The sequence below is a fragment of the Hetaerina americana genome, unplaced genomic scaffold (assembly GCF_022747635.1).
Source record: "Hetaerina americana unplaced genomic scaffold, ioHetAmer1.1.p SCAF_2, whole genome shotgun sequence".
NCBI classification, from domain to species: domain Eukaryota; kingdom Metazoa; phylum Arthropoda; class Insecta; order Odonata; family Calopterygidae; genus Hetaerina; species Hetaerina americana.
The window spans coordinates 78,476,480-78,491,637 of record NW_027286763.1 but is presented as its reverse complement, the minus strand read 5'-3'; the positions used below and the strand labels follow the sequence as shown (position 1 = coordinate 78,491,637).

General features: G+C 32.9%; 1 protein-coding gene across 1 annotated transcript in view; it reads right to left on the bottom strand.

Moving 5' to 3' along the window:
• Nhe3 (Na[+]/H[+] hydrogen exchanger 3) overlaps positions 1 to 15,158 on the bottom strand; it is a 76,203-nt gene that overhangs the window by 25,566 nt on the left and 35,479 nt on the right. The window contains exon 14 of the mRNA XM_071585405.1: positions 1,592 to 1,679. Within this exon, the coding sequence (XP_071441506.1) occupies positions 1,592 to 1,679 (88 nt within the window). The remainder of the gene's footprint in view (positions 1 to 1,591; positions 1,680 to 15,158) is intronic.

The window sequence follows — 15,158 nt, the reverse complement described above, 5'->3', positions numbered from 1 at the left end:
GATAACAGAAATGTTGAGACACTAACTTATTTGGTGAAAATGAATAATGGTTAAATATAAAAACAGATGTATCCATGCAGATTCAAAATGCTTGATTTTGGTGGACATTTTTATTTTCAATAAATTAAAAATGTCTTCCATGTAATATTTAACAAACATATTTGGTTTAAAAATATGCAGAAGTGTTGAATAAAATTAAGGTAAAGATGAAAATATATTGGAAAGAGATAACCTTCATCTTAGCTGTGTTTGCTATTCATAAGATAATCTTTTTTTTGAAAGCAATGTGTGTGCCCATAAAGGAAATTTTATGTTTACCTTAATTTCATATGGTATAAATAAATGAATTTTATTTCTTTAGTAATTATTATTTGCTATCCCTGACTTCCATTGAGGTTGAAAAATGTCTCAAGCACCAAATTTTAGTTAGTGTGGCTATGTAGAAAGTACTCATGACTCTCAGTACCTGCAAGTATAATTGTAGTTCAAATAAAATAATCTGTGGCAAATTTGCGATAAGAATTGTGGTGGAGGTAACTCCTATTAAGACCTTAAAGATGATTAACTATTCACAAATTTATCTAATACCGGCCTATGACAAATCGTTTGAGGAAATATCTTTTAATATTTCAAGGTATTCTCAATGCAAAAAAATTCTCTAACCTATTGCTGATGTGATTCTAAGATCCCAAGTAGTCCACTGTTTAAAAAAAAAAGATCTTAAACTTTTCCTTCTTTGTATACATTTAATTGATCAAATTTTGTTAAGGACAACCGAAATATTTTTCCAGAAAACTATATCCTGCACTACTTACCTTTGCTCTTGCACTTTGCCTTTGCATTTACATAACCTTGTTGAGAGCAAATAGCAATTAACATGTAATGAACTATCATTGCACATGGGGCCCACTGTAAGCATCTAAGTCATACAACAGATTTCCTAGGAGCAATAAATGTCTCCTGTTTAAAAAGCTTAGAGATTAGTGAAGTCCATTCCACTAGCACCACCCTCAAAAAACTGAAAAAGGGAGCTAAAAGTTGGCTGAGTTCACAGAATTTTGTAATATTTGCACAGTTTTACAAAAATATCTAAAGACTACATTGCAAAAAGAAAACATTTTCATTGATGATTGCGCATTTTCATAAAAAATACTACTTTCTATACTCAAAAAACACGGTCAAGCATGGCAAAAGAATTTAATTTGTGGAAATGTATTTTCTAAATTTATACCTATAAGCAGAACTTGAATTGAATACCACTTCATTAACTTGTACAAATACCAATGATCAGACATTCACTATGAAAAAATTTATAGATTTAATATTTGCTTCATTTTAACACTGCCTTATCATTACTGACACCAAAGAAAGTTTCAGCTGTGGGCAAATCATTCAGACCCCAAAAAACTAATTTGAATAAGTCTTATAAGTGCACGAGTTTTGACAAATGATACGTTACTACTTGAGAAATGTATCATTTACCATATTTTTTAATATGATTAAGTTATCCCCTATAGATGGTAGAATAGACACACAAAATCTACTAAGCAACAAGAGTACACATTTTCTGTATATGAAACGCAAAACTCACCAGGAGGTAGGGAGGAAGCCCTAAGAAGGGGTTGAGTTTCCCCAGCAGAAGATGGCAGCTCATTATGTATGCCAAACCTACAGTGGGGCTGACAACATGAGAACTTTGATGAGAGAAAAAGGCTACAATTCATTTCATCCTAATCAGGTAATATCCAATACTTCCAAGTAAATAAGCAATTGATTTACAGAGTTTTAGTTCAAAATCTTTAAGAAATCAGAAGTGTAAAAAGGAAAATAGAAAAACTTACTTTTCATTTTTTTGGCTTGGAAAATATTAATTTTTATGTAATTTATTAAGAATACTCTAGTAATGAACATAAGTGCCTTAAATTATTTAATGACTAATTGACAATGACCTTTATAGGCATGTGCAATAATGAAAATGATATTGAACAACTCATAATTAATCAAATATTATGAGTATAGAATTTTGTCATAATAAATGAAAGAAAAATATTATACTAGAGACAGTGACAAAAATGCATATATATACACACATGGGATGCTAAAAAAAGGTGAACATATAGGACAGAACAGCAAATGCAAGCAGCAGATGGCAGCTAACGTACATGGCAGATGACTTTTTAATGAGGCAAAAATATAATGAGGTGAGCTAAAATTCACCAATTAGATGAGAAAGTAAAAGAAATCAACATTAACATTGGCAAACCAATCATTAAGGAAAAAGTGTTTGATAAAGGTTAAAGAGGATTTTTAAAAATATCTTTGTATCACTCACATTTAACTATAAGAGACAAGAACATTGAAGTCCACATTGGTTAATAGTTCAAGATACATTCACTGAACAATGAAAATGCTTTCACACCTCAATGAGTGATAATACGTAAAAGAATATAATTTTATAAGTAATAAGGGCAAAGTACATCAAAACTGAAATACCTAATCGAATATAGCCTTGATTTATTAAGGAGGATCAATGATTGTACGTGGATAGCATGAAGCTACCCTTTAAATGGAACATTTAACTCCTATCACCATTCAAGATTAATTATTAAAGCACCAAATGCTACTAGAAAATAAACCTGTTAAACAAGTTAAGCATTTAATAAACTGCTACAGAATAAAATGTGTTCCTAAATGTCGACAAAATTAAACAGAAAATAGTACCAACATGTAACTAATTATCTACATTTATAATGATGCATGTTGTATACCTAGATTTATCACAATATTAGTCTGAAAAATAGCTTTCACCAGTGTTATGTTATTGAGACTTTACATTTCCATTCAAGCTCTAAAAATTACGACCATATTAAACCAAATATGGCTGACTCAATCTCATAGATGTTAGCAAACAAAAATTATACAACTATGTACAATGTATATTAATGAAATAATCAAGCAGGGATTAAGTAATTATTGTAAATTCATAGAGATTGGTGTAGTGTAGAAAGTTTATCTCATAAATGTGAATGAATCCATACCTTGAGCATTATTGAAACTTTCCACGTGATGGAAACATCAACAATTTTTATTTTATAAATAAGCAGAGCATTCACTTTCTCATTTTGCCTGGATACTCTTGTATAGCCAATTTATAGAGCTAACTAGGAAAAAAGGTGTATTTGTGTGATGAAGCATGGCAAATTCAATGTTAGTAGTAAATATCAGTGGAACAGTATTGGTCAATGAATTGATTCAAGTTACATATTTAAATGCTAATCTGATGATTACTATTAGCTTAAAATACAAGAGGTTTTAACATGAGTGCTTACTAAGATAGGTAAAATCTCTACTGTGCAGCACTAAAGAGCCAAGGGAAGCTTCTCTACTCTCAGAAATCAGACAGAAATAGGGAGGCATATTCATGTAAATTTAAGTTCCTTGAGACAGTAATTCAAGGAAAGGCACAAATTCAGTAAGCAACCTGCAGCATAGCCATGCCATGTGGCTTGTCAAAAAATTACTACATCAGAAATAAATTAATACAATTGTTTTCTCTAACCTGTTCTTGCGTATAAACTGTTTAATATGAAGAGAAGAAAGAAACATAGAAAAGAGAAGACTGAGTATGAATAAAATGAGCATGTTAGATTTCTTCTTCAATACTCATTTAATTGAAGCTGCTGAATTTCCTTTAAATAAACTTATATCAAAATGCTTTAAATAATGCAGTCAAACTAAATCCAAACAAAAAAAATATGCACTTATTCTCAACTATTGTAGAACGAAGAAATGTAAAATGTTATGAAAAATGTAAGAAATTCTTTATTTTTCTTTTCTCATACTTGTATCTCAATGGAACAGGTAATTAATCTGATTCTAGGCCTTCTAAATTATTGGAAAACTTATAACTGTCCTTAAATTTTAATTCACCATCACGAAATCAAGTGCTATAATTCAAAACTTTAGTTTCTTTTGATGGAAAACACTTCCTGTTAACAAGTTGAGCAATGATCCAACCCTAAAAAAAATTATCACTACAAAGACACTATATTACTAGGGTATTTGTGGCCACTAAGATACAGACATCATAGTGATATCACTACCACATTATTAAGTTGTCTATGTTATATTGAAACCAAATATCTCTGGAGTAGTCATATTTTCCAGGGTATTTGTAAATAATTCATTTAATTTTTTTTAGAAAATTGACTATATACTTTCCAACCATTCCCATGAAACATATGTGTAATTTTTGGTTTCTTCCTAAATTAGTAGCCTCCCTCCAAACCACTGCTGTCTGTCAACTGTCCGACAACTAAAACGAATGCTTCCATAGTCAAGGTTATGTACCTGAGGATGATGCCAATGTGTCGAAACAAGTTGTACCAAATAAAATTGAGTGGAAAGATACATTGTTATTTTTAATTCAGTGATAATGGATTTCCAAAAGGTTCAGCCTGAAAACATCGAATGTACAAAGGCTAGGCTTATTATTTAAATTAAAACCAAAATATTATGAGGCATATGGTTTCAGAATCTACATGATGTAAGGATCTCTCTAATGAACACATGCATACAAATCTCACGAAATAAGAAGGAAATTCCACAGTTACTATTTCTTACCTTACCACAGCCCTTTATATGATATATTGTATTATCATTGACATTACTATATCAATAATGCAAGCCATCAGGTTGTTTTTGCGAATGACCAAACCAATTACAATTAGTGCCTGCTCATTATATCATTCAAATTCAATTACAAGCCACGAATACAAACTGAAAAAAGATATAATACAAGTAAAACACGAGCCTCCGGTAAAAAAATCAGTCATGTCAAACTCCCAGCCCACCACTCTCTGTAATGCTGCACCCAATTCACCGATAGAACCCACGGTTATCAGGACTCAAATTACTTGAAAAAATTTTAGTTTTCAAAATTAGCAATTAAATACAATAATATTAGGCCTTGTACATGGCTCATTCAGGTATAAAATTACTAAAAAGCAAAGGTGCATACCATGTGTAATTGAATAAAAAAAACAGAATCACTGTACTGGGAGCATAAGCACTTTGTGGAGAGTAGAAATTTTGGGTGCGGCTGACTCAACTCTTCTGATAATATTGCAGCCCTTTCCACTTGTGTTACCACTTATATGGTCCTGCGTCAGATCTAAGTTTGACACATCTGGGATAAAACTAATGAAGAGGATCACTTCAAGCAATGAAAGGATACATATGTACATTTGAATTCTCTGTGTACTCGCCACATGTTTCACTCAATTTGAATAACACAGACAGTGGTAAGACCTTAGTTACAAATGCATAGTAAAACATTTTTTTATGACACCTTTGTGCAGCAGAATCTAAAGTTAGAATGCCCAGAAAAGTTTATCATAAAAAACTGAACATGACCTCAGTGGTTGGCAAATTAATTTCTATATACAAATTAGATAAGCACACTTGGGTAGAACAAAATTGGATTTCTTGAAAATGAACCATCATAGAATGAAAATTGTTTCAACACCAAGCAACATTTTGTAACAAAAGGTTGAGCACAATTTTATGGCAGTTAAAATGTTACGAATGGGTACACTAGGCTAACATACGAGGGTCATCCGGAAAGTAGTACCCGTTCGTGCCGCATGAAGTGCTGACGACGCGAGTAGCCGCTGGACGAGGTCAGATAGCTTCAGTGGCTTGTCTGCCTTCTCTGAGCCAAGTTGCGTGACGCTAGCATTGCCTGTGTTGTTTCTGTGATTGTTTACAATGTTTAAAAAAATTGAGAACGCCGCCAGTTGTGAAGTGAGGGCAGTGATTAAATTCCTCAATGCAAGAAACGTTCGCCCATGTGATATTCATCGCCAATTAAAGGAGGTGTATGGAGACAATGTAATGGACGAGTCGTCTGTTCGGCGGTGGTGTCGCAACTTCAACATGGGGAGGGGGAACACACACGACGATGAGCGTTCGGGGAGACCGTCTGTCATTACAGACCAACTGGTGAGCTCAGTTGACGAATTCCTGAGGAACGATCGGCGCGTCACAATTGATGACATCTGTGAGCATTTTCCCAATGTTTCTCGAACAATTGTTCATGAAATTGTTAAACACCATCTGCATTATGCAAAAATTTGTGCAAGATGGGTCCCTCGCGTATCTCAATGAGCTGGCGGCGAAGGACTATGCAGCAGGAATACAGAAACTTGTCACACGTTATGACAAATGCCTTAATTTGCTTGGAGATTATGTTGAGAAGTAGTTTAAAGTATCCTCTTTCAAATAAAATTTTTTATGTTTGTTAATATTTACTTTTGTGTCTTTATTTCACGAACGGGTACTACTTTCCGGATGACCCTCGTATGTGTATTATGGGCTGTAGGAAACAGGAGTAATAAAAATGAATGGTACTAGAAAAATCACATACTTGGAAGTTGTTTTATGAAACTATTTAAACTCAGAACATGAAATTTATACTCCATACACCAATATTAATCAAATGGAAAAATACTTGAATGAAAAGGGTCAAAATATGATTTCTACCTAAATACAAATTTATCTTACTTTAATGCAAATGATTTTCAACCTCAAAAATCACACACTGCTCAATATCTCAAAACTGAAAATTCTGGAATTGTTAGGCAAGCAGGGTAGATGGAGGAAAACAAGAGCCATTTTAGATATCATGAAGAAAGGCCCAAAAAATGATTTTTTGAAGTCTATTTTGACCTGTAAATATTCCACAAGTATAATGGGACAAAAACATTTTTAGTTACAAGTATACATATGTAACACCCACAGCAGCGCAATTTAATATGATTAAACAGTTCAAACATGTTGCAAATACATTTTTCAAGACTGAAATTGTGCTGCTCAGTTATAAATGATCCGGGAATTGAGAATTCATTCAGATAGGATGAAAGAGAAATGTATAGTTTTGTTCTCAATCCTTCATGGCACTGGGAACATAAGCTTAAATTTTGAATAGCACACAATTCACTACTTCAGTCAGTTGTGATAACCACATAAGCTTAGGCAACAAATGATTTAGTGCAATGAAAGCAATTAGTGTATTTAGTGTAATAAGCAGCACTATAGAGGTTCATCACATTCCATTTAAGAGTTAATGAATAGAATACTTTATTCTTATACTCTTTCTTGAAATAGACAAATGCTTAGGAGGCATAGGGTATGTCTTTGACATTAGAGAAGCTGAATTTCTCACATTTACTTTTAACTGATTAGATAAAAAAATTATATTAACTGATCAAAATATGTTTATTTTTAAGGAGTATTAAAATTATCTAAAAATCTATTTTGTGTGCATAAATAGTCCTCCCCACACTTCTCCACTGATATTTTTACCATAAGCACAGTAACTACATTCAGGGCCAACAGATAATATCAACAAAACTCATTTTACTTTTATCTCATCACAAGAGAATAGTTATATGCAACCCACCTTGTTCTAACATAAACTAAATCGAATTACTCAGTGAATTTCATCATTGTTTCCATTTGAACGATTTGTCGACTTTTTCTCTTGATATAGACGTTAACCTAGAAACTGCATTACAGCCAGCAATGGTTTATAAGCTAAAACCAGGAAATTAGAGCGTAAATAATCTAGGCGTTGGATCTCTAACATACAAGGCTAGTTTTGAAAGTTTCTTGGAAACACCATCAGATGTCACCACTAGTGGAATGAGTTTCCTGCAGAGTAATAGATAAACCTTTATGAGTAAACAAGAACTGCATCAGAGGTCTGGGAAGAGATCTGTAGTGCGGACACCTCTCTGTTGTTGTTCCCATGTAGAGATTTGTGAAAATGGAACAAATGGAGATGTGAGCAGTGACTAAATACTTTGTAAAGAAAGGTAAGAGGGAAATTCATATAGACTTTCAGAGCACTATGGGGGGCTCTGCTCCTTCATATTCAGCTGTTGCCAAGTGGAAAAACGAGTTTCAGTTTGGCCTGGAGAGCTTAGATGATGATCCACATAGTGGTCAGCCAAAATGTGCCACCACCCCAGAAATTATTGCAAAAAAGCATAAAATGGTCATGGAGAATAGCAAACTGAAAGTGCAAGAAATTGCTGAATCTGTAGGGATATCATCTGAATGGGCTTACCACATTTTAACAGTGGTATTGGGTATGAGAAAATTATTGACTAGACTTGACGCAGGATCAAAAATGCATCGGAAAGGAAATGTCAATTTCAGAAACAATGTTTGACCAAATTTAAGAGCAACCAACAAGACTTTCTGCACTGGTTTGTGACCACAGATGAAACTTGGGTCCAATACTATATCCCAGAGACAAAACAGCAGTCAACGCAGTGGAGACATGTTGATTCACCACCACCAACGAAAGCAAAGGAAATGCAGTCGGCCGGAAAGGTGATGGCTTCAGTTTTCTGGGATTCGAAAGGAATTCTGGGGACAGATTATCAGCCCAATGGCCAAACAATTACTGGACAATACTAAGCTAATCTCCAGGACCAAATACAGTTAAAGATACACGAAAAAAGGCCAGGTTTGGCAAGGAAGAAAGTCTTCTTTCATCAAGACAATGCATGCCAACGCACAAGTATTGTTGCCATGGCAAAAATATGTGAACTAAGATACGAATTGTTGCCACACCCAACTTATTCGCCTGATTTCCATCTCTTCTTCAAACTCAATTTTCCTCAGTGGACATAGATTCCCTTCAAAGAACTAACAGCCGAAGTAGATGGTCATTTCGCAGGCCTGAAGGAATCTAATTTTTGAGATGGGATAGAGACATTGGACTAAAACTGGACCAAGTTATTAGTGTACAGGGAGACCACATTGAAAAATAAAGTTCACTCAGGTAAGTCATTTATTCCTATTCCATTCCAAGAACTTTTCAAATTACCCTTGTATATCTGATATATTAGATTCAGTTCATAAATTGTAGAATTTAACTAGAATAAAATCTAAGGAGTTGTCCTCCCAAGTTAGAATAAAAAATGTAAGTTTTCAATCCAAAATGCTATCTTTCATATCTATTACTTTATAAGGAATGAAAGCTTCCCTTTTACCATTTTTTCCCTTAGACCATGCAACTCCAATATTTATCAAATGTCAATCAAATATTATTATTCTATTTTTAGTTTAACTTTTATCCCCTGGGAATAGGGAGGAGCTTAAGAAAAGTTCAAGTAGCCCACACCACAAATATTTTAGAGATCCTTGGTCAGCAGTCCTTCCCAGATCAAAAAGTTAGGGGTTCCAAGGTAGTGTCTCCAAAACATTTTGAAATTTTCATTTTGTTAACTGACCGGTGATAATTCAAGAGCCCTTAAGATACTTGTTCTATTTGCATTTTAATTTAGCTATAAAGTTTCACTGCACAAATCTGATGAACAATTTATAATCAAGAGCTATCAGTCCATAGCTATTCTCTAAACAATACCTACTCTTTGTGCCTCTAGTAGTCAATGAAATAAGAGTATATTCTCTTCTTCAAAATATAGTCATAGGTAAATATTACGGTTTTTTACTGGGTCATTCAACAATAACAAACCTCATTAATTTTCATAATTATATGGCATCTGCCTTTGAAATATACCAACATATTTAATCTGTAAAAACATAAAACTAAAGAATTTGCTAAGACCAGGACTCCCTTTTAATATGGAAATAACCAGCGATTGGAATCCATGGAAAATATTATGCTGAACTCAATGAATAATTCAAATCACCAAACTTCAATCAACTCACTCCCAATCTATCCAACTCTGGCTGGTTTCCCACAAGGTCTTGACTTGAGATCATGATTTTTAATTCTTTTCATCAATGATATCTTTCGTTTATTCATTGATGCCTCCTAATCATGAGGTGATAACCTCAAAATATTCCAGTTAATCAAATCACATCTTGATAACATCTAACTTAAAGATATATAAATACATTGTTTACAATGGCTAAACAATAACTGCTTATCAGCTATGTTTTTAAAAGCTACTCACCACAAATATCACTTAAACTCAATAGCAACTACTATATGTTCAGTTGTTATGGACTTCGCAGCCTTTATTCATTTCAGAACTGAATTTTAAATTTCAAGTAAATTCAATCACAATATGTCTAACGAAATCTTTTGGTTTCATCATGCACAAGAAGAGAAACCTTCATAATTATGCTATTAAATGATAATATAACAACTTTGAGCCCAGCAAATTAGAATACAGTCCACTGCTACGGTCACCAGACTATTGCTGGAGCAGCAAAATCATTGAATGTGAGCAAAATAAATTTCACTGCATTCCACATATATTACACCTAAAATAGTAAACCTAGATGCTGAAATATCTTGTACAATTATATGCATAAACTTCATCATTCTAACCCTTCCGTCTAAACTCACCTAATCTCCCACAAAATATAGGTTTTCATGTTCCTACCTACAATGTACACTACAAACTTCCCATTTTCCAGTAATGCAAGGCGTCAAACTAACATAACATACATCTTCAACATCCCCAAAAATGGCCAAAAACCTTCAAGGCATTGATTTCTCTTGAAGGGCATTCAAGTAAAATTTATATAAATATGTATTTACCTAGGTACTTTGATCACTTTTTAAAAATATTTTTGATGATATGTACTGTGGTATGTAAAATAAACAAAGATTATTATTGTCATTGTATTTTATACTCTTTTTTTGTAATGTAACTCTAAACAGGGATGTTAAGATTTGGAAAATTTGATGAAATAAAGTAACTGCTTTCTGAACTCTGACAACCCCACCCAGACCATTCTGTCTATAAATAGATTCAATGGAGAAAATGATTAGATCATCTTGGATCAAAACCCTAACTCATGAATAATATCCCTGCTAACAATGAGAACAGAGGCAATTACAGCAGGAATGGAAAAGGCCATGTTCATAGGGTCTCTCAATAATTAAATTCCAATTAGTTCCTTAGAGTTGGAAGTGCATTTTTTTCCTTTCACCTTTTTTGACCTGTAGGTGACATGATATCATAGAAACCTGTGCATCAACAGAAAATACAAGGAGATACTTACAAAGAGTAACATTAAAAAAAATGACAAAATGGAAGGATATTAAAGTATCAAAAATACTGATGGGGCTATGGGGGGAGCTTTTTCTCGAGCATACCTTTATGTGGCTCTCATTAAATCCTCCACAAGTTCATAAAAGTTTGCCATTTAAATACAATCCCTATTCTCTCAAATGATAACACTTTTTTAATACTAAATTTTAAAACACTTCAACACTGGTTGGTGTGAAGTATCACCTCCATTTTATGGATGGTGTCCTAATACCCCTCACCAAATACCCTTGCGGATTATTATAGTTTTTATTTTATAGTGTTTATAGTAATTATCATATTAAGATCCATTCCATTAACGAGAAATCAGTTCCAGTTTATCGAGCCCATAATGTACCAAATTACTGCATACAAAACATTCACTTATTCTAAGCACAAAGAAAATTATTGTACTAGAAGTTTATCATCTTAATCTGTACATTCTACAAAAGCAATATTTCAATAATTTATACAAAAGCAATATTTCAATAATTTATACAATAAGTTGTATACTATGAACTGGTAAATAACCAAATTATGAGATGCAACTTCGAGTGTTTCTCTTTGTGTTGAAACAAGGTTTTCAGAATATCTAAGGGTATTCATGGCACACCTAAATTTAGTGAAGTATTCCCTATCCATATAATGTAAATTTTTCTTTTGACATTCAGGTCAAAAGGATGTTCTTTTTTATGCAAAAACCTCTAGAAATTTTATTGCCATATAGAATCAACAGCTTAGGTCAGAAATGAATTGTTACCCTAGAATATAAAAAAAAGGAACACAGACGTAAATTCCAAGCTGAAACAACCATCTAGATTTCTCTATACTTTTAAGGACGAGTAGAACTTAAGGAGAGACTTCGAGGAAAAATTGCTTCAGTACTAGGTGCTGACTAGGATACGGATCAATGCCAAGGATTCCTACAAGTTCTTTTTCAGCCATCAGATTAGAATTGCACAGCGCACTACTATATATGCAAGTAGTATATTGAGCCCTAACTTCCATTCATTAAGGCACCAAAGACATGCATCCAAAAGGGTAGAGGGCCCTGGATTCCAAGACAAATATTTTGTGAATTTCGTGAATCATTTTGATAACATTAAAAACTGTTTTCTGTCATATTGAACCTGTAATACAGACATTTGAAAGTAAATTTGGGATGTTGTATATGAATTCTGGCTGGTGAAAAAAAAGTCTGGGTATATAAATAAATTATATATAATTATAAACAAGTTAGAAAACCTCCCTTGGAAAAAAAAACTAAAATCACAAATGCTTACAATATACTTTCTCAATACCAAATGTACACCACAGCCTTTGATTATTTATCTATTGCCACTACCAATATCAACATTAGCAGTTATTAGTATCAATTTACTCATGTAAGAGTTAAATAAATTACACTTTTACATGGTACATAATTCCAGCCATACTTGAGATCTGACTAACCTTAAGTGTAAGAATTCATATTTTGCAAACAATAGAAAATATGAGAATGAATGACAATTATCCTAAAAGTGGGATGACCTCTAACGTGAATTAGTCATTCCATTATACTGATTTTTAAATTGATCACATGAAATAAAATCCAGCTCCACATATATACAACAAGATTCACAAGATGCTTCTCACTGTTTTGTAGAATTGTCTACTCTGATTCTATTATTGGCTGTCTGTAACAAAATGAGCATTTTAATTATAAAGCTTCTTTAAAGAATGACTGATTAAAATGCGATTGGAAATATATTTTTAGCAGAAATATCAAGAAAAATGCACATCAATACCATTGTTTACAAGGTTTATTGTATTTCTAAAATAATTATCAGATCAGGGTATAATACTTAGATTTAATTTTCAATTACACATGAAAAACAATGCCTGTTGATCTAAAGTTAATCAAGCATACAGATGTTTGCAATATCATTGAAATAATATAACAAAATGGTTTTCTTAAGTTAAATACCAACCATAGTTAGAATCTCCTAGAGCATAAAAACTTCACACAAATACTGTTCAAGTTACACACATCTTAAATCAGAGGTGCTCTAGACATACCTTGCTAAATCTTTAGCCTGGTAAACAAAGAAAATAAATTAATATCATTCAGATCCTGTATTTTGCCCCCAACCCGGTCACCAAGAGGACGAAATTTCCATGTTAAAGATAAAGAGATATCAAAGCCATTCAAAACAATAATGAGAAGCTCCCAAGCCCAATATTAAATAGCTAGCAGTCTGAGCACCCCTGCCATTGAGGATTCTCAGATATCAACAGAGGATTGAAATGGGAAATATCACTACAATAATATACATCATGAAAGACATTATATTGAAACAGAAAGCCACATCAAAAGCTCCCTTACAATGTTAGTGTTTATATTTTTTCTGCAATGCATATTTACACTTCATTAGATGGGTTGGTAGCAGAGCTTTGTTAATGAACAATGGTGAATTGAAAGACATCATTATGCCATACATAAAAGTTGATTATTTGAATATTTAAATTGTGTAAGTATATAAACACATGTGAGTGTATGCACACACATGCATACATATCAGATCTTCCAAAAGAAGAAACACCAATGAATACTGAAAACCTTATTAGAATATATTCATTTTTTTCTAAAGATAGCTTCCAATTAAGGTCATTTTTTTGATTCAGTATAAATATGTACCTTGAATTTCCAAAAGAATATCAAGTAAAATTATATTAAATCAAAGAGCTTATAAATAATTCAATCCATTACTTACCAAAAGTATTTATAAAATTGAAATAAATCAAAAACTTAACTCAACAGTTGCCAAAATACATGGAGATACCTTTGGATGGAGATAACTTTGATCTGCTTTTTTGCAGAATTCAATTTTATACCGACAGTGACAATTTTTACAGCAACTCTTCAATGAATAACTGATCTTAAATTTGGTTTGATCAATTACAGGTTATTTTTAAAATACAGACCTTCAAAAAATGTACTTGGAAAAATCTGTCCCATCACAATCTTTTTTGAAAAATCACTTCCTTTAAATTGGCTTTCAAAAGAATCTTTAAAAAAAACAATTTCCAAAAAAATACTTTAAAAAACCTGCCAGCTACCAACAACACACACACAATTAGAATACATGGGTAAAAAAGTTATCACATGAAATTGTGGGACTCCACACTAGATCCCCCAATGACATTAAGATCCTGACAAGCATATGGAAAAAGCAGTGGATTTTAATTTACATAAAGCAAAAATTAAGCATGATAGGTATTCAGAGGAGAGCACCCATGATCCCGGCAGATCACAAAGAGGTAGGCCATTGCATTTCAGTTGAGTCATCGAGTCAGTTGGTAGTGGATTCAGCATTTAGACAGGAAGGAGAAAAGGAAAGTAAAAGTGCGGAGGTCAAAATCGAGAAGGAGATGCAAAAGGGATAAATAAGACATGCCATCAACCCAATAAATCATTATATGTGAGGAAAGTTGCACATGGGGAAGGGGGTGAGGCATTGGATCACAGTTTATGTTGATGTAGGAATGGGTGGTGGAGGAAGAGGCATTTATGGAGAGACAGAGATAGAGAGATGGATAAATTTTGGGGATGAATATTAGATATTGACATGATCAAAGACAATAACTAGAAATGTTAATATCAGACTCTGTACATAATGCCTTTCTGTTTGTTATAATGCACACAACATTCTCTTTCATGTTCAAGTAAGCCCATTAGAAAGTTACATGCAAGGGAGTGATTCAACACTAGGGACACTGCATGGCAAGAGCAGTAAATTTTACTCCAGTCACTTATAACCAAGGCCAATAAACAAATATTAGTCGTAAAAATTGTGAATAACATTAAATGAGATAAAGTAATCTTTGCCAGTGATATATACATCATAAAGCAATGTATAGCTAGATAAAAAATAATTATAAACACAATAATGTTACTTTTTACATAATCTTCACGCAACACTTGGGTCAAAAGTATAAACTACTTCATTGTGAATGGGACAAATAAATCTGTCACTTCATTCTACACAAAGATAAAAGATTGCTAATTTAAAAAGTCTCTCTTAAAATATGAGTTAA